At 37.7% G+C, this 20868-nt stretch overlaps 2 protein-coding genes across 2 annotated transcripts; one reads left to right on the top strand and one right to left on the bottom strand.

Moving 5' to 3' along the window:
* Window positions 1–1037: 1037 nt before the first annotated feature.
* On the top strand, window positions 1038–9457 carry LOC121368450 (DNA repair protein RAD51 homolog 4-like). The gene is made up of 9 exons (XM_041493183.1): window positions 1038–1201; window positions 2487–2605; window positions 3363–3444; window positions 4232–4360; window positions 6033–6137; window positions 7339–7429; window positions 7843–7913; window positions 8722–8874; window positions 9320–9457. Exons 1-9 carry the CDS (start codon window positions 1058–1060, stop codon window positions 9356–9358), a joined length of 933 nt encoding a protein of 310 aa, XP_041349117.1. The 5' UTR covers window positions 1038–1057; the 3' UTR covers window positions 9359–9457.
* LOC121368451 (nudix hydrolase 8-like) lies at window positions 9286–20777 on the bottom strand. The gene is made up of 8 exons (XM_041493184.1): window positions 20636–20777; window positions 20154–20269; window positions 18747–18817; window positions 18261–18352; window positions 15981–16086; window positions 14458–14562; window positions 13399–13601; window positions 9286–10444 (listed from the first exon to the last, which is right to left on the bottom strand). Exons 2-8 carry the CDS (start codon window positions 20183–20185, stop codon window positions 10286–10288), a joined length of 768 nt encoding a protein of 255 aa, XP_041349118.1. The 5' UTR covers window positions 20186–20269; window positions 20636–20777; the 3' UTR covers window positions 9286–10285.
* Window positions 20778–20868: the final 91 nt, after the last annotated feature.

Genomic DNA, 20868 nt, shown 5'->3' with positions numbered 1-20868 from the left:
ATTAAGAATATGATAATTATAATGTGTTGTCACTTGGCGTAAACAGTATCCAGTCATAATGGTCCCATGACCCCTTTCACCCTTCGCCCATTTAAAGTGACTTTAATTTACGACTTATTTATTCATCATTCACAATATACACTAAATTTACCCTTAAAGCGCATCTCTGAGCATATGTTTATTTTAAAAGTTTCTGAAGCGCCTGCATGTCACTGATCCCTCTCCTTTTGGCAAACTCAAATGTGTCCTTTAAGAATGTTGTGGTCTCCCCCCCCCCTTATAAAAACCTAGATCTGCCCCTGGCATAAATAAGTCAAACATGGAAATACATAGAGCTAAGACAAGACTTAGTGGGGCGTGTTCAATAGAATGACATCGTCTCGTGGTCGTCTGATTTTTCAACAAAACTTTGCATTCCTACACCACATATTTATCAATGAAGTTCACACAAACAATACTATAAACGTATGAATGGCTAAACAAAAGTATTCAGGGATGTATTTTGTTAAAAGATATGCCTAACTTTAATTATAAGAACTGATCAACCGCAAGTATTTTTCGGTTTATGTATACTGTAAATATGAAAAGTTAAAAGTTTGTTTTGTTTAACGACACCACTAGAGTACGGCTATTGGATGTCAAACATTTGGTAATTTTGACATAGTCGTAGAGGGGGAAACCCGCTGTTTTTCATTGGTAGTAAAGGATCTTTTATAGGCACCATCAGGGTAGCACATACCACGGCCTTTAATATACCAGCCGTGGTGCACTGACTGGAACGAGAAATAGCCGAGTGGGCTAACCAATGGCTGGGGACAGACCGACGGCACATCAGGTGCACACATTATCACTGAGCTATGTCTCGTCCCCCGGTATAATCTTTACATTTAATTATTATTATTATTGTTTTTTTTAAAGTACTAAATATGTTTGGCTATTACTAATAAGCATCTTTGAGACCTCCCCTTTAAATAACAAACTTTTAGTAACGACATTGGTAAGGGAAATAACTCTAATATCGCGGGAGAATATGAAAAGCGAAGTTATTTCCTTGTCAATGTCTTTACTAAAACCTGGTATTTGTCAAGCATTTACCGAAGAAGTTGGTGAACTGTTAAGACAGGCTGATATTCGAACAGTTAAAGATTTTATAACTAGAGATCCAGAGGAATTGTCGCAAAAATGTTCCATACCTTTCCATGCAAGTATTCGACCTACGACCACACCCACGCTGTCACTGTACAATAATCATTAAAGTTGCACTCTCGCCTCCAAAACAACTTGCTATACCATAGAATGATATTTTGTTTGTTTGTTTTAAAAATAATTTCCACGCAGTAAATTGGATTTGATATATAAAATACTAAAGATTACCTTTATTTCAGTTTGGTGTGGAGTTTTCAGCACTGTGCTTTTATTTTTAAATGCATATTCATGACAACTACACTGTCTACAGTCTACAGTTTTAATAAACTTGTGTTTTCGCTAGCAATGGGTATCATGATGATGAATGGTCTACATGTCATACAATTAACAATTGTCACTACATGAATTTTGATGTACAACATTGTATTATTTATTTATTTATTTTTATTATTATTTGTTACATGATAGAGAAGACATTTAAGTTAAAACAAACTAATTTCTATATTCAGTGAAACCTCTCAAAACCAGACCCTCTGTAAACTGGAATTCCCTCAAAACCGGACATTTTTCATAGTTCCTTTTTAAATAGCTGTACAGAAGAGAACCTCTCTAAACTGGATATACCTCTTAATATTGGGGGGGGGGGGGGGGGGGGCGAGACGTAGCCCAGTGGTAAAGCGCTCGCTTGATGTGCGGTCGGTTTGGGATCACTCCAGCCAGTGCACAACGACTGGTACATCAAAGGTCGTAGTATGTGCTGTCCTGTCTATGGTATTGTGCATATAAAAGATCCCTTGCTGCTAATTGAAAAGAGTAGCCTATGAAGTGGTGACAGCAGGTTTCCTTCCTCAATATCTATGTGGTCCTTAACCATATGTCCAACGCCATATAACCATAAATAAAATGTGTTGAGTGCGTCGTTAAATAAAACATTTCCCTCCTTTTTAATACCAGATGTTTTACTTGGTAATGAGGGTGTCCGGTTTAGAGGAGTTTCACTGTGTGTTATCTTTTGGATGCATACCAGGGCCCATATTTTCGAAGCCATCTTAGCGCTACGAAATCGTAAAACCGTCGTAGGTTGCGACGTCACTACAGCACACGCCATAGTGACGTCATAGCTTACGATGATTTTACGATTTCGTAGGCTAAGATAGCTTCGAAAATATGAGCCCTGTATATTTCTTACATGAGAATATCACGGTCTAGACAGCAGATATTTTTTTTAAATTGACACCTAGTCAGAATAAACCTTGTATTGTTGAAACCATGCCATAATTTTCTCTCTTAGATTTACCTGTTGGGGAAAAAGGAAATACATATTGCTTCTGTTTTTTCAGGATGTTGTTGCAATTCGACGGGTTCTGCTAGCCCAGTATTCAGCATTCCCTGTCCGAGGGTGTGATGTGTATGATGCTGCTGTGCTGTCCACTGCCCTGCTGTCTACAGCATGTGATGAGTATGATATAGTTTCGCAAATTACATGTGTACACACCAATGGCATATCAAACCTTTTTTATTAAACTATTAAATTTTCTAAAATCATGCATATTTACATACATACATACATAGACGGGGATCGATCCCAGACCAACTGCACATCAAGCAAGCACTTTACCACTGGGCTATGTCCCACCCCTTGAACTTAGGAGATACAATTTGTTTTGACAACTTTTACTCTCAGAATGTTTGTTTTATCCAGTGTTAATCAGCAGGAACGACCAGGGCACTAGTTCCTGAATCATGGTTGGTAAATTGTGTTAATCTGAAAAGCCACAGGTGGGTGGTCCACGGAGTGGGGGGGTGGGGGCTATTTCATGAAACATAGCAAAAATAACCCCCCTTTTAGTGCTCCACCTACATGTAGACAGAAAATACACCACACCTCTAAACTAAAATGGCACCTTTTCATATTTGCCAAAAGGTAGGATCATCCAGGTGGGAAAATGGCCCAGTCTGCCATTCTTGAAGTTACAGCTCTGATAACCATTTCAGTTTCGTAAGCTAAATTAACCATGCCTTGGTTACCGAGTGTTAATTTTTATACCTGATATGTAGTTGTATGTACTAGAAGGCTATTCATGAGTCAGTGATAGAATATCAGTTCAAAATGTGTTTATTTCATTCAATCACATTGAAAACATTGTGAATATGGAATTTCTATCAACAGTGAACTATTTATCTTTTGTGCAATTCGTCAAACTTTTGTTCTTCAGAGTAGATCAACTATTGGATGGTGGTCTGTATACAGGGGAGGTAACCGAGTTGGCTGGGGATATTGCTGCTGGTAAGACACAGGTACATTCTCCATTTATATGGTTCTTTGACCTACCTGTACCTGTTTATCTTTAGACCGATATCCATTTATATGGTTCTTTGACCTACCTATACCCGTTTATCTTTAGACCGATATCCAGCATCATTACCATAAACCCAAGACTAAAATGAGGCTATGCAGACTTTTTTTTCTCATTTAGAGAAAAAACTGCAGTCCATAATATCAGTGTCTCAAAGTACATAATATTATATGATTTTGAAGTCCACACTAATGTGATCTGTTGGAAACTGAAGCTAATCTCATATTTTAAAAATTTGTTTTGTTTAATGACACCACTAGAACACAGTGCAGGACTAGCTCTGGGTGATCAGAAAATTTTGACAAATCATCTTAAAAATGCAAAATGTATAGCTATATTCCAACAAAATATTAAATATTACACCTTTTTTTTCCTCCAAATTAAATTAAAATTTGCCGATAGTTCTTAAAATTTGCAATTGATGAATGTGGCGAGTGCCAGAGCTAGCCATGCATTGATGAATTAATCACTGGCTATTGATGTTTTTGAAGTTAAAACAAAAATTTACAATTTTATGTGAAACATTCCTATACATGTGTATTTCCAAGTTGGTAATATTTGCTTCAAGTCAGAATTCTAAAGTAAAATCCTAACATGTACTGTGCATGTATTATTACAGATTGGATTGAAAAATATCATCTTGTGCATCTGTATATATTGTTTGGTCACACATACATGTATATCAAATGTTGGTTTACAATCTTCAGTATATATTGTGTTATTTTCAGATTTGCCTTTCTAGTGCTGCATGCATTGCACACGATAACAAACAGAATGTGGTCTACATTGACACAAGTGGTGGATTTTGTGCTGAAAGGATTGCTAAATTTCTCTCAGCTCGTCAGCACTTAGATGAGGTACATAATATACCGGTATTGACTATACTTTTTATAAGTCAGTTAATGATTCAGCAAGTCTTGACGGTCACTTTTTTCAAAGCTGGGATGTATCCCAGTGGTAAAGCGCTCGCTTCATGCGCAGTCGGTCTAGGTTCAATCCCTGTCAGTGGGCCCATTGGGCTATATCTTATTCCAGCCAGTGCACCACAACTTGTATATCAAAGACCGTGGTATGTGCTCTCCTGTCTGTGGGATAGCGCATATAAAAGATCCCTTGCTACTAATGAAAAAATGTAGCAGGTTTCCTCTCTAAGACTATATGTCAAAGTTACCAAATGTTCGACATCCAATAGCCAATGATTAATAAATCAATATGATCTAGTGGTGTCGTTAAACAAAACAAACTAACGTTCCATCCAATGCTAATACTAATGGAAAGATTTAACAGGTTTCCTCTAAGAATATATGTCAAATTACCAAATGTTTGACATCCAGTAGCCGATGATTAATAAATCAATGTGTTCTAGTGGTGTCATTAATCAAAACAAACTTTAACACACTTTTTTGCTATTTTTTTTTTTTTGGCTGATGAACATCATGTTGTGATTCATTAGTCGAACATGTTAGTCTATTGCTCAAGAATAAATACAAAATATTTTGGTGTCAAACAAGACTCCATTTTCTGTAGGCTTACACTTATAAAACAGATGTTTAATGATGTCACACAAATACAATTTGCAGGCGTTCGGATTTCACGAAAGCGATTGTTTCTGGTACCAAGTTAGTACAAAATGGAGCGTGTTTGTAAAATCACAGCACCGAAATTTTGTTTCCCATAATTATTATATCGAGTATGACTATTCAACGGAACCTAAAAACAGTTTCCGATCAGTTCCCATGATCACAAGGCACGGAACCGAAAAGGTGTTTCCCATGAAATTTGAAATCCTATGGCATTGCCAGGATGATAAACATTGCAGACTTTAATAGTCTTGTGTCTAGACTAACACATAGAGGCTGTTACCTTTTGTTGTGCTGAAGAATACATTTTTTAAAAATGTTGTGTCAGACAAAACTCCATTTTATTCTAGGCCTACTCTTATAAAACAAATCTCTAATGATGTCACACAAATACAGTTTGTATGGCATTGCCTTGATGATAAATGTCTCAAGACTGTCTAGACTCTAAAGCATTGGAGGCTGCACGTTACCTTTTGTTCACTATGAAAATATATTTCATTTGTCATGTGTTATTTCCAATTGATGTGTTAAAATTGCTAAGGCTGTGAAGATATACCTATGGAAAGAAATAAGGGAACATGTGGTATGTGAGACCAAATTTAATTTACTACTAGAGTAGCAATGTCTTTATAAAATACAAAGATAAAATGTGGGACTGAATGCCAATACTGTGAGATTCACTGCTCCAGCCAGTGCACCATGACTGGTATATCAAAGGCCGTGGTATGTGCCTTCCTGTCTGGGATGGTGCATATAAAAGATCCCTTGCTACTAATGAAAAAATGTAGCGGGTTTCCTCTCTAAGACTATATATAAAAATTACCAAATGTTTGACGTCCAGTAGCCGATGATTAATGTGGTGTTGTAAAACAAAACAAACTTCTTATTTGCTGTGTTCCCTTTCCATCAGTACATTTCTCTAACTCTGCAGTGGTATTTTCTTTTGCAGTCAAACATTGAATTAATATTGCAGCGCATAAAGTGTATCCACGTGTACGACATCTTTGAAATGTTTGCTTGTTTGGAGGAAATAAAAAGTCACCTTATAAAACAGGTTTTTAAATTTATTCTGCATTCATTCATTCATTCATTTTTAAAAGAACCCCCCCCCCCCCCCCGCCCCACCACCATCTACTGCCCCTATGTGTTATGTTGCTAATGGAGAAATATAGCAGTTTTCCTCTGAAGATCATGTGTCAAAAGTATTAAATGCACTGACATCCATTAGTCAGTGATTAACAAATTAATTTGATCTAGTGGTATCATTAAAACAAAGTTCAACTTTGTTTGCATCAACTAAATTATGTACTGCTGGACAATCAAGCGGACGACAGTGGTTCAAATCCTGTCAAAGCTGGCTCACACTTTCATTCATTTTTCTCATCTATGACCCTCTGCCTACCATTCTCATTATCTTAATATAAAAAAACTTTCCAGTTTCTCCCACGATTTCGATCTGTTTTGACCCTTTCTGTCAGTTTCCTCCGACTCAGTCTTCTGAACTGTTCACACCATCACATACCTGTCTCAACTTCCTCCATGTACTTCCCTGCACCCACCTGGCATCCTTATCCTATGCTGCTAATAAAGCTGGTCTGACCCACGGCACTAATGACCACTGGTTGTAGGGGAGCATAGTAGGTAGTTACAAGTGCCTCTTAGCAATGCCAGAAGTAAAAACTGAACACTCTCCAAAATGGTCAGACTAAGCCCACAGCTAAAGCAGACAGAAAATAGCCGGTGTGTGGCATGGACAGCTACAAGAGAGAAGCACCCGTAACGTTTTGAGAGACAAGGACTAGAAAAGTTGAAAGATAGGAGCTGCCAGGTCAGGAAGAAATGAGATGGAAGTCAAAGAATAAATTGTGTAAGGTTAAAACTTTTAATTCTAGAAGGGGTGGGACATAGCCCAGTGGTAAAGCGCTCACTTGATGTGCAGTCGGTCTGGGATCGATCCCCGTCGGTGGGCCTATAGGGCTATTTCTCGTTCCAGCCAGTGCACCACGACTGGTACAACGAAGGCCATGGTATGTGCTATCCTGTCTATGGGATGGTGCATATAAAAGATCCCTTGCTGCTAATCGAAAAGAGTAGCCCATGAAGTGACAGTGGGTTTTCTCTCTCAATATCTGTGTGGTCCTTAACCATATGTCCGACGCCATATAACCATAAATAAAATGTGTTGAGTGTGTTGTTAAAATAAAACATTTCCTTTTTTTTCTAATACAAGAATAATCAAAACATTTTCTTAACAGTCGTGCTCCTTCTACAGTGGTCTGAAGCTTGTTGTTGTTGATTCTGTGGCTTCAGTCGTGTACCCAGTACTTGGAGGCCAACAGATGGATGGTAAGACAATTACATTATTATTTTTAAATACAATTTTAGTTTTGTTATGTGAATTACCAGAATATTGCATCTGAAATGATCTAGAGTTATCTGCCCTGATTGTGACTTACAGTGGAAACCCATTTGTTTTCTGTTAGTGTACAGGCCATAAAACATTACAAATGATACTGTATAACCTGTTAATGATGTCAGTGGCAGATCCAGAAAATCCATTTGGGGGGGGGGGGGGGGACAGCGACATGAGGTGGAATGCCAAGGGAACTTTGAGGGAGGTTTGGAGGGGGATCGTAAAAAAAAAAAAATTAATATATAATAAAATTATAACTATTGCAAAATTTAGGGGTGCCCCCCCCCTTAGATCTGCCTCTTGATGTATTGATAAATACAAAAGTATGTTTTATTATTGATTTCAGGGCATGGTCTGATGGTTCTCTTGGGTCAGAAACTCAAGATGTTGGCTGTAGATTTCTCTCTAGCAGTTCTTGTAAGCACTAGGACAACTTCCTCCTTTTTTTCTTTTTTACTTTTGAGCCACACAATCGCAGGGTTACCTATAGTCCTTCCCAGCCTCCATAAACATAGTTATTTTGTAAATAATTTCAATTTGATTTGATGTAAGAAGAAAAGTAAAAGTGTCTGGGAAACAACAAAAAGCAGTTTTTGTGTGCAATTTAGAAAACTATCGTCTCAGAAGTAAATAACTTGTATATAATATTATATAGTAAGAAAACAATGTTCCCTGGTGGGAAGGACTATAGGTAAAAATCATGGAGCAAAAAATTAAGTTTTTTCAAATTTTGAAATAATGACCTCTTTTCTTAGCTGACTTCCAATCACTACAAATTTACACAACTGTAATGTAGTTTGGCCACTGTAGTACCAAGACTAATAGGTTATAGTGTATTTTAAACAGAAATGTATCTACCAACTAAGATTTCCCTCAACATTATGAGGGTGGGACATAGCCCAGTGGTAAAGCATTCACTTGATGTGTGGTCAGTCTGGGACTGATCCCTGTTGGTGGGCCCATTGGGCTCTCTCTCGTTCCAGCCAGTGCACAACGACTGGTATACCAAAGGCTGTGGTATGTACTACCCTGTTTGTGGGATGGTGCATATAAATGATCCCTTGCTGCTAATCGAAAAGAGTAGCCCAAGCGGGTTTCCTCTCTCAATATCTGTGTGGTTCTTAACCACATGTCCGACGCAATATAACCGTAAATAAAATGTGTTGAGTGCATCATTAAATAAAACATTTCCTTCCTTAACATTATGAACATTGCAATATTTCAGATCACCAACAACCTGGTGTCTGGTGATGGGGGTCAGCGAACGGCAAGTTTAGGCAGAACCTGGTCTCACGTTCCTCACACACGACTTGTTCTACAAACACGGGAGGACAATAAAGTAACAAGACGGGCAACTCTAGTCAAGAGTCCCAGGATGGTAATTACTTCAATCTGTTCTTGTCAGAAGATCCTGTTGGTCTTGGCATTTCTCAGACCCTGTGGGGTGACGTGTGTGTCTACCTCTTGTTGGATGGGTGGTCACCTGAGGTTCTTTACTCATAGGATTGAACCCCCTCAATGGACCATTCTTCAATTGTTTACCCCTCCCCCATCCCAACTAATGCTCCATAACTAGTATGTAAAAGGCTGTGGTATGTGCTGTCCTGTGTATATAAAGGATATCTTGCTGCTAATGGCAGGTTTCTTTGAGGACTATATGTCCATCTGTGTATGCATTAGTTGTCAATGATGTCAACCCCCTAAAAAAAAAAACCAAAACCCAACCCCCTTCCCCCCAAAAAAGAAAAATCCAAAACAAAATCGAAAAACAAATATTTCAAATGTCTTGTGCCATTTCAAAAAAGAATTTCTTTTTATTTCAGTTAACTCCACTGTCAACAGACTTCACAATCTCAGAGTGAATGACTGCAATATTTGTCACACATAATTAGTACTTAACAGCGTAGCCATGGTAACTGCTGCCTGAAGACTTGTGAAACCAGTACTAGATGTGTCCCCGGCAAATAGATGAGCTGAGAGTGTACGACACCTAGTCCATTTGACCATAGTGTCCACATAATGCTGTTTACATGCTTGGGAGTGCCAGGACTTTTAGATCTTACCAATTCGAGCACAACAGGTTTTTCGTCAGATCTGAGCACAGTGAAGTCTTTTTAAAACAGTGTTTTTAACAACTGCTAAAAAAAACCCTGAGAATATTGTGGTATGTTATTGTTAGTCGTGGAAACATTTACAACTTACAGTGTATCCATGTCCAGGTATTTGTTAATGGACTTCTTATCAGGTGGGTGAAATGTATTTTTTAATAACAATGATAGCGAGTTCAATAAATACACACAATGTCATGTAGTTTATGATTTTCCAAGCTCAATGTCAGTTTTTTTTATTTGGTCGATGTGTTAAAAGGCACAGATCAGGATACAATATCATCCATATTCATTTGTATACAATATTTTTTGCATATTACATTATTGGATACGCAACATTTTCTTTGTGTATAGGCAATTCCAAGAATGTAGCAGACATCTTCCAGCATTGTTTATATTGTTATAGACCTGTACATACAATTTCTTGAATACAGTAGACGTCACTTACACATAATATTCCTAAAATATAAAAAACATCACCCAACACAGTACACATTATTACAGACTTACACACAATATTCAAAGAATATATCATACATCACCCAACACTACATATTATTATAGACTTTTACGCACAAACCCTAAAATATAGCAGATAAACCCTAAAATATAGCAGATATCACCCAATACTGTACACATTATAATTGACTTTTACGCACAATTCCTAGAATATAGCCGACATTATCCAACACTGTAGACATTATTATAGACTTTCCCATCAAATGAAATGATTCGATTTGGTCGTATTGCTAGTCCACCTGCAGACATCATCTCCTTGTAACACTTGGCAATGTGAACATTCGCTTCTGTTATGTGTGCATTGTTGATGTATTCATCAAGCTGGAAATACAATAAATATATTTTCCGTTACGTAGTCATGTTTGTATTCATATTCCAAATAACAGGGATCTTGGATCATTGTCTTTACTTGGTTAGGGAGAGGAGACTTTTAGCTACCATTTCTTGTTCCAGTCAGTGAACCACAACTGGTGTATCAAAGGACGTGATACGTGCTAACCTGTCTGTGGGATGGCACATTAAAAGATCCCTTGCTACTAATGGAAAAAAATGTAGCGGGTTTCGTCTCTAAGACAAAATGTCGGAATTATACCACACAAAAGAAATCTTTAGCCAATATTCAGACATTTCTGAAGACTTCTTTTAACAGTATATATATTTTAAAATGAGTAAGTAATAAATGAACAACCAAAAATATACAAAACTAGCCTGAAATTTCATACAGCCTATCAAACAGTTCGATTTCCTTGCAGTAGTACATTAAAAAAAAAATCATGATTCATGTGAGATAACAAGGTACTCTTGCCCTTCCTTCTTGTTCTTGTTTTTGTTTCAGTTGTAAGGTAAGAATGTTGATCTTTAGAATGAACAGGACATGAGGAAGTACCTCACCCTTTGCTTATAAAACTTAACATTTTTTTTTTTAATCTCGAGTTATGAATCTGCAAATCAGTGGCATATAAGCTGACTGCAGCAGTTTAGAAAAGATGTAAAGTCTGAACACTAAAAATATTTGTGTAAGTATGGACCTACAGGCAACCCGCAACCATTTGTTTTGTCGTTGCTTGTTGTAGCAGCTTAATATAGTCCAGTTTAGAAAATAAGTCCTCATTAAAAAATATTACAAAATTCAGATATGCTTTTTGAAATCTTTCTTTGATGATTACACGTAGATTGACCTCTGTAGTATTTAAACCATTCGCCAAATTGTTTATTGTATAACTTCAAAAATTGCAGAAATCAAGTTATTTTCTAAAAAAAAATATTTCGCCAAATTAAAATAAAATTCGCCAGTTGCTTTCAAAATTAGCAACTGATGAATTTGGCAAGTTCCAGAGCTAGCCCTGTGGATGGAGTAATTAATGGTGGTGTGTAACCTACACATGCAGGTTCCAGTAATTAATGGTGGTGTGTAACCTACACATGCAGGTCCCAGTAATTAATGGTGGTGTGTAACCTACACATGCAGGTCCCAGTAATTAATGGTGGTGTGTAACCTACACATGCAGGTCCCAGTAATTAATGGTGGTGTGTAACCTACACATGCAGGTCCCAGTAATTAATGGTGGTGTGTAACCTACACATGCAGGTCCCAGTAATTAATGGTGGTGTGTAACCTACACATGCAGGTCCCAGTAATTAATGGTGGTGTGTAACCTACACATGCAGGTCGCAGTAATTAATGGTGGTGTGTAACCTACACATGCAGGTCGCAGTAATTAATGGTGGTGTGTAACCTACACATGCAGGTCGCAGTAATTAATGGTGGTGTGTAACCTACACATGCAGGTCCCAGTAATTAATGGTGGTGTGTAACCTACACATGCAGGTCCCAGTAATTAATGGTGGTGTGTAACCTACACATGCAGGTCCCAGTAATTAATGGTGGTGTGTAACCTACACATGCAGGTCGCAGTAATTAATGGTGGTGTGTAACCTACACATGCAGGTCGCAGTAATTAATGGTGGTGTGTAACCTACACATGCAGGTCGCAGTAATTAATGGTGGTGTGTAACCTACACATGCAGGTCCCAGTAATTAATGGTGGTGTGTAACCTACACATGCAGGTCCCAGTAATTAATGGTGGTGTGTAACCTACACATGCAGGTCCCAGTAATTAATGGTGGTGTGTAACCTACACATGCTGGTCCCAGTAATTAATGGTGGTGTGTAACCTACACATGCAGGTCCCAGTAATTAATGGTGGTGTGTAACCTACACATGCTGGTCCCAGTAATTAATGGTGGTGTGTAACCTACACATGCAGGTCCCAGTAATTAATGGTGGTGTGTAACCTACACATGCAGGTCCCAGTAATTAATGGTGGTGTGTAACCTACACATGCTGGTCCCAGTAATTAATGGTGGTGTGTAAATGGTGGTGTGTAACCTACACATGCAGGTCCCAGTAATTAATGGTGGTGTGTAACCTACACATGCTGGTCCCAGTAATTAATGGTGGTGTGTAACCTACACATGCAGGTCGCAGTAATTAATGGTGGTGTGTAACCTACACATGCAGGTCGCAGTAATTAATGGTGGTGTGTACCTACACATGCAGGTCCCAGTAATTAATGGTGGTGTGTAACCTACACATGCAGGTCCCAGTAATTAATGGTGGTGTGTAACCTACACATGCAGGTCGCAGTAATTAATGGTGGTGTGTAACCTACACATGCAGGTCGCAGTAATTAATGGTGGTGTGTAACCTACACATGCAGGTCCCAGTAATTAATGGTGGTGTGTAACCTACACATGCAGGTCGCAGTAATTAATGGTGGTGTGTAACCTACACATGCAGGTCCCAGTAATTAATGGTGGTGTGTAACCTACACATGCTGGTCCCAGTAATTAATGGTGGTGTGTAACCTACACATGCTGGTCCCAGTAATTAATGGTGGTGTGTAACCTACACATGCTGGTCCCAGTAATTAATGGTGGTGTGTAACCTACACATGCAGGTCCCAGTAATTAATGGTGGTGTGTAACCTACACATGCAGGTCCCAGTAATTAATGGTGGTGTGTAACCTACACATGCTGGTCCCAGTAATTAATGGTGGTGTGTAACCTACACATGCAGGTCGCAGTAATTAATGGTGGTGTGTAACCTACACATGCAGGTCCCAGTAATTAATGGTGGTGTGTACCTACACATGCAGGTGCCAGTAATTAATGGTGGTGTGTAACCTACACATGCAGGTTGCAGTGCAATGTACATTCAGTTGGCCAAAAAAGAAAATGTTGAATGAAGCATAAACCAGCTGACTGACTCACATCCATCCAGCAACACTTTGCGATTTCCTGCTCACAGTGGTTAATGGTCTCAGAGAGCGGTTTCATCACGCAGATGAAGTAGATGTCCGAACACCCGTATCGGTAGTTGTGCTGGTGGCGGAAACACAGAAGTGCCTCGAATTCACACTCGATTCCCGTTTCTTCCAGTACTTCCCTCTTAGCCGTGTCAGCCAAATCTTCACCTGATAAAATATCAATAATTATTATTAAAGGGACTTCTAAGTTACATCAGGACACATCTGTGAATTTACAATGGAGGACTGAAGCTTGTTCATGGTGGTGAAGTTTGTCAAACTAGGACAGAGTATATTCATTATCCAGATTTTACAGTGAAAAAAATGGGAGGGGAGTGATTATTTAGTCTCCTAACTTAGATTATGGGGAGCCATTAAAATGAATAAACTCCATCATGTGTGATCATGTGGGATAGAAAAAGTACACTCGAAGTGGGGAATATTTCGACCCTGGAAGGGGCTTGCTGAGTCCCAGGGTTGAATTTTCCACCACCTCAGGTGTACTGTTTTTTTACCCCACATCACTGCATATGATGGAGTCTTTTTTCCCCATCCATTCAATAAATAAACAATCATTTTACACGAACAAAGATTGCTGAAAAAATTACTTCTTTATTTGACCATTTTATCATAAATAAACTACACTATTATATTTGCTGTGTCTGTTTCATATGATAAATAAAATTTAACACTACAAATTAACAAGATATCTTTTATAATGAAGGTTTTAATAACAAAATATTGATCTAAAACTAACCAACTCGCATTGATATGACGTCATATATTACAAACGACATAATAGGCTACTCCCCATGTTAAACGCAATAATGTCATAGCCTATAAAAAGACAGATTTATTCCGTATGTGCTGACATCATGGAATGGATCTGTCTTGCATAACTAGGGATGGGAGGGAGAATATCTCGTCTTTGGCTGCTTCTTGGCCAGTGAGATTTTGTGACAGAAACAAACTGTAAATAAATAAATAAATGCAGATTAAAGAATCCATGTAGCTATGTGATTACCTTTATCAGCGTGTCCTCCTGGCAGTTTCCAGTTGGGTTTTGATGCAAACTTTTCCTGGATGGCAAGGATCTGGTTTCTACTGTTCACCACAAACCCAGCAACACCTGGAAGGCAAGATCTCATGAGAGATGTGGGGGAGGGGGTGCAGTCATTTCATTATGAAAATTCTTGTTAACATACAGCTAATTTCATTAAGCAGGTTCATAGCCTTAAAGACCAAACAAATTGAAAGACTTTTACCTGCCATTTTCAAAGACTTTTACACAGCAGTCAAAGACAATAGAATGCAATAAAAATACCAAATCAGTTTGTTTACATTGCTGTCCATGGCAAGAAATTGAGGTGGGTTTTTTTACATGCTTCATGACAGATTAAACCTTGTATCTGGAAAATATCAAATGCATGCAGCTGTAAAGATATCATCATTGCTTTGGCCATAATTTGTGAGAATTTAAAGACTTATTACAATTAATAAAAATTATTTTGTAAAATTCAAACACTTTCAAGGAATTTAAAGACCGTTACAAACCATGTTAAGGCATACTGTCCATTGCTGCCTTCATGGAATACAGTAACTATTAATGGTCACTACAAAATAACCTAGAGTCATATTTTTAGAAAAAGAAAGAAAGAAAGAAATGTTTTATTTAACGATGCACTTAACACATTTTATTTACGGTTATGTGGCGTCAGACTTATGGTTACGGACCACACAGATTTTGAGAGGAAACCCGCTGTCGCCACTACATGGGCTACTCTTTCCGATTAGCAAAATGGGATCTTTTATTTGCGCTTCCCACAGGCAGGATAGTACAAACCATGGCCTTTGTTGAACCAGTTATGGATCACTGGTCGGTGCAAGTGGTTTACACCTACCCATTGAGCCTTGCGGAGCACTCACTCAGGGTTTGGAGTCGGTATCTGGATTAAAAATCCCATGCCTCGACTGGGATCCGAACCCAGTACCTACCAGCCTGTTGACCGATGGCCTAACCACGATGCCACTGAGGCCAGTATTTTTAGAAAAAGTACAAAGAAATGTTGAGATAGAAGACAATTGAAGTTAAAGTTTGTTTTGTATAACGACACCACTAGAGCACACCAATTTGTTAATCATCAGAGCTACATGTATATTGGATGTCAAACATTTGGTAATTGCAACATACAGTCTTAGAGAGGAAACGCACTACATTTTTCCAATAGTAGCAAGGGATCTTTAATATGCACCATGCTACAGACAGGATAACATATACCATGGCCTTTGATATACCAGTTGTGGTGCACTGACTGGAATGAGAAATAGCTGAATTTGTTATTTTATTATAATTCTTCTATTAATGAAAAACAAGCTTTGTAAATTCACCCCAAGATTGTTCATAAAGTCTTACCTACATGAAAACTTTGCTAAAGTCTTGAGTATGGCATTTTAAGTTATATAAGTCCAGGATATGATTCAATAAAGATAGCTCGAAATATAGATTTTTCCATACATGTATTATTCCATAATCGATGTCTCTGTTACCTATGTACTGATTGGCGTATTCCGGGATCCCACTCGGCTCCTTCAGTGCAAGCCACTGACTCAGCATCACATAGCCCGGCTGTGCATGATGGAAGTCAAATCCCAGCTGAAAAAGAAATGAAGCTGCACAGAAACAAAATATCCTATGATTAAGCCTAACAAAATATCAGGGCATAAAATTTTAATTTTTCAGATAACCGATATGCCGTTCATGTGGTTTTAGTGTTTACATGAACAATTTTCTTCAGTAGTTCAGATACAAATAAAATGTAAAAACAGTGACAAAATTAGCCAATACGTCTTTTTCGAATTTCTGATGAACGATTACAGCTTTTGCATGAACAATGTCGGTATTGGTTTTGTATAACTGACAGACGAACCAAAAAGATTTTCGTGCCAAATTTTATGCACTGAATACTGATTGCATTCAGGTGATATTGTTTTCAAATGCACAACCAAAATAAATTTTTCCAAACTGCAACAGAATGAAGGCTACAGGTGAATTATGTTCACTTATGAAGGTGTGTTTGTTCAAATGATATCTAGAAGACAAGTTATTTCCCAATAAAGTCTTCAACTGGTATATAAAAGGTAGTGGTATGTACTGTCCAGTATCTATATAAAAGTTCCCTTGCTTCTAACTGGAATAAGTAGTTTATTTGACAGTAATGGGTCTGTTTTCAGTACTCTAGGCCAAGTGTTGCAATTAACATGCATACATGTACATGCACACTTCATATGTACATCACCACTACTGGCATATCAAAGGCCGTGGTATGTACTACCCTGTCTGTGGGATGGTGCATATAAAAGATCCCTTGCTGCTAATCGAAAAGAGTAGTCCATGAAGTGGCGACAGCGGGTTTCCTCTCTCAATATCTGTGTGGTTCTTAATCATGTCTGATGCCATATAACCATAAATAAAATGTGTTGAGTGCGTCATTAAATAAAACATTTCCTTCCTTCCTTCATATGAATGTAAGATGCCAACCTGTCCCCCACCCCCACCCCATACCCCCAATTAAAGTCCAGGGATGACTGCCGAGTTTTCAAATTCCTCAATGCATATTCTCAGGTTTATTGTTGCAAATGTTTGTGGAGCCAACAAAGTAGAAAATCTGTGACAATAAAACGAAATTGTCGAAATTGGAAATGTATTTAGGATTTGTCCTGTTGCAGTATGCGATTTGATTAAAAATAACCATAAAAAACATCACACCTGTTTATGTCAGGTAACCTCATTAAGAACTTTAGCAATGGGCTGGGTTAACAAACAATTAGTAGGTCTTAAACTGATCATGTACTTAGCTTCATCACCTAACATGTATGGACAGAGAATAACTGAAGAATGTTAATTGCTGGCTTCAAAATTAATAAGTATTCAACAAAAACCTGATGGTGTCATTACTAAACCCACATTGTTGTTTGTTTGTGCTAAAATGTATTTCTGACTTCTGTAATTTGTGGCAGAATATCAGTGGGTTTACAGTCACAAACATTCAAGAACAAAAATCTAATTAGATTTGTTATAGTAGATGTGCCGAATTAAAATAAGTGATATATGAATACAAAGATTAGTGGTAGTCATATTTTCCTATAACAATCATTAAAGGGAGCCACAAAATGTGGCTTTCAACCGACCAAAACTCTATTTACGTGCCTATATCCAGTAAAGGTTCAGGCACATCCATCCCGATCGCCACCTCCAACAAATGTTGGTCGTATCGATCGGGACAGAATGACTTATAATTAATGCCAGTCAATTAATGAACACTGCAGACATCATCCATGCAGTCTTGTAATTCCAGTAATCACATGACAAGGATGGTATATGCTTGGAACACCTTGAATTGGCTGACTGATACCAACCAACCAAAACTCTATTTATGTGCCTATATCCACTGAAGGTTCCGGCACGTCTATTCTGATCACCACTCCGACAAATGTTGGTCGTATCGATCAGGCTTTCACAAGGAGATGGCCTTTACATAGTTCAGATTTGGTTGAACACCACCACTAGATTACCTGCATGTCAAACATTTGGTAATTCTGACAGCATATAACACTACCTTTGATCTACCAGTTGTTGGGCACTGGTTGGGATTCTCCTATTAACAAAGCATCTTTTAAAGCAAGAGCTCTGCTAACTGAGCCAAATCCCTCCCAACCAAGGTTCATTGTGCGTGGAAGGAACATAACTATATTGTGTTGTATGCAAGGTAATCCTAGCAATATATTTAAGCATAAAAATATTGGCAGGCCTATGAGTTAATTAGTTACCTCGACCAACTTTGGAATCAGAGTCGACTGATGGATGCTAACCTTTATCCACAATCCTCGAACTCCCATTTCACGCCATTTTGGAATTGCCACTGAAATTTAGTTTATGCCAAATAAAAAATTGTTGGTTATCCAATCATCATTGTGTTACATCGCTTGAACAAAACAAAAAAAAGACTTGTATGAATGCTTATGATAATACTTGAATAGATATGTGTTTATATTAATAAATAGTAAAATATTTCGAGCGATTTATAAAACAAGATATCCCAGTTTTTTAAGTTAAATAGAAGGAAAAGTGTGCAATGCATGACATTGATATTTCATACAAAACCCGATTAATATGTTGCCTATTGATGGTAAAATATTATTGGCAAAAAAAAATTGTAATAATTTTGGTCTGGAAAATTCCTTAACTATTAGGATGAGCAACTCTATACTTCACAAAATAATCTACGATACTAGAAACTATATAAATCTACAAACCTTGAAGGTTTTGGTGAAACTCTTCATCATCTATTTTCTGTTTGTCAGTCTCTATGGTAATGCCATTATATCTAAAACAAAAATCATGGATGTAACACTTTACTTCTGGTAGGAAAGAAGAATTTGGTTTAGTGACATACAGGTAAAAGTGATAGACCCTAGTTTATAAACACCACAGCTTATGTTTTACTATTAAGAGTCATTTTTGATAATTGAAATCAGACACTACTTAAGATTTTATTGTTTACAGGAGCGTAGGCTAGGGGGTTCGGGGGGTTTGAACCCCCCACCCACCCCCCCACTGAAGCAAATGGTCTGCTTTCAGAACTAAAACATACAGATTTATACATATGGAGTTTCTGGTGGTGCAAAAACAAAATAGAAAAAGGTCCACTTGGTTCATATTCGAACCCCCCAGGTCCAGATCATGCTACATCCCTAGTTTAGATACATCTGATGTGTTTTTGGTCATCCTGGTGTTTCTAATATCTTGAAATGCATTTCTCTTATTCTTAAAAAGCCACATACAGGTAGGCTACATCTGGGAAGTAAGGGTCATGAAGACGAGTTTAAGTCCATTTTTAAGGGTATTTTCCCACTTCAATATCATTCACAGACTCTCGTTTCACTCCGTTTCATTTCTTTTCAACTTATTTCCGTGTTTATATCCAATTAAGGTTCAAGCACGCTGTCTGGGCACACACCTCAGCTATCTGTCCAGGACAGTGGGTCAGTTGTTAGTGGTTAGTGAGAGAGAAGAGGGTGTAGTGATGTTACACCTACCCACTGAGTTGTTAAAACTTGCTCAGGGTGGAAGCACTATTTTAACTCTACTGTAACTTTATTCAAATGTGTTACAGCTAGGTTTCTAGATTACTCAAACAGTGTCCATTTTCACGGAATGAAACTAGAGTCTGCCACTTTAATCATAATGAAAATTTTCGAAAACAACCAGAGGGGACTATAGGTTTCATCTCCTTCCTTCTGTCCGTCCGTCTGTCTGTCCCACATATAATTTTCCAGATGTTTTTTCCACAATGCCTTGAGATATTGAGGTGAAATTGTATGTATAGTTTTATCATGTATTGTTACAGATCAAGTTTGACTTTCATGGCAATTTAACCATTTTTGATGGAGTTATGGCCCTGAACTTAAGAGATATGAAAATTAGTTTTCTGGACTTTTTTCAGAAAGCCTCGAGATATTGAGTTGAAATTTTGTTTATAGCTTCATCATGTACTGTTACAGATCAAGTTTGATTTTCATGACAATTTAACTATTTTTGTTAGTTATGGCCCTTGAAATTAGGAGATACAAAAAATTCTTAGGTTCGGTAGGGGACATGTATTGCTTTAGCAGTACTCTCAGAATGCGTGTTACTGTGTCCAGACATACATGTACACATACCTGTCTTTCTGGACAAGGAAGCTTTCTGCCATATCTGCCTTGTTCAGTCCATATACACTTTAGCAAAAACTGGATATTAAGCATCCGGTGGACTTGTTGGTATAACTATCAAGAACCTGTCAAGGATTAAGAACACCCATGCAACCAATCAGCTGTAGGAACAACACGGTAATTACTGTAAACATACAGAAAATGATGATTACTTTTATGGCTATGGAGAATTGCACCATAGTCTCCCATGTCATACCCATGCCATTAAAAACATCTGTTTCTAGTCACAAACTACATGTGTATTTTAAGTATCTTTGTAAAGAGTATGTACAAAAACTGTCTATTAGATGATTTGTATGATTGAAGTGGAACTAAATATTCTGTATCAAAACTATTGACCTTTGAAATGTATTAATATGACAATCATGATTGCAGAAAGAAACTAAAAAGCCCACCTACATGTACATCAGTCCAGAGTTGATTATAATTACCTGCTTTACTCAAAATGAGAGCAGTCACATCAGAGTGCAGGTCAGCCACAACTGTAGAATTTATATGTATATGTAGATCTGTCAACTGTTCAAGTGATCTGCTGAGGTGAGGTTTAGCCTAAAGCACAATTAGCAGCAAATCATGTACCCATAGTCCACTTGTTGTGTTTGTAAATAAACAATTTTATAATTACTAAGTTCACTCTCTTTTCACAAACAAAAAATTAGAAATT

This window comes from Gigantopelta aegis, chromosome 3, assembly GCF_016097555.1.
Source record: "Gigantopelta aegis isolate Gae_Host chromosome 3, Gae_host_genome, whole genome shotgun sequence".
NCBI classification, from domain to species: Eukaryota; Metazoa; Mollusca; class Gastropoda; order Neomphalida; family Peltospiridae; genus Gigantopelta; species Gigantopelta aegis.
The sequence above is the reverse complement of the archived record's forward strand: the minus strand, read 5'-3'. Positions and strand labels throughout refer to the sequence as shown.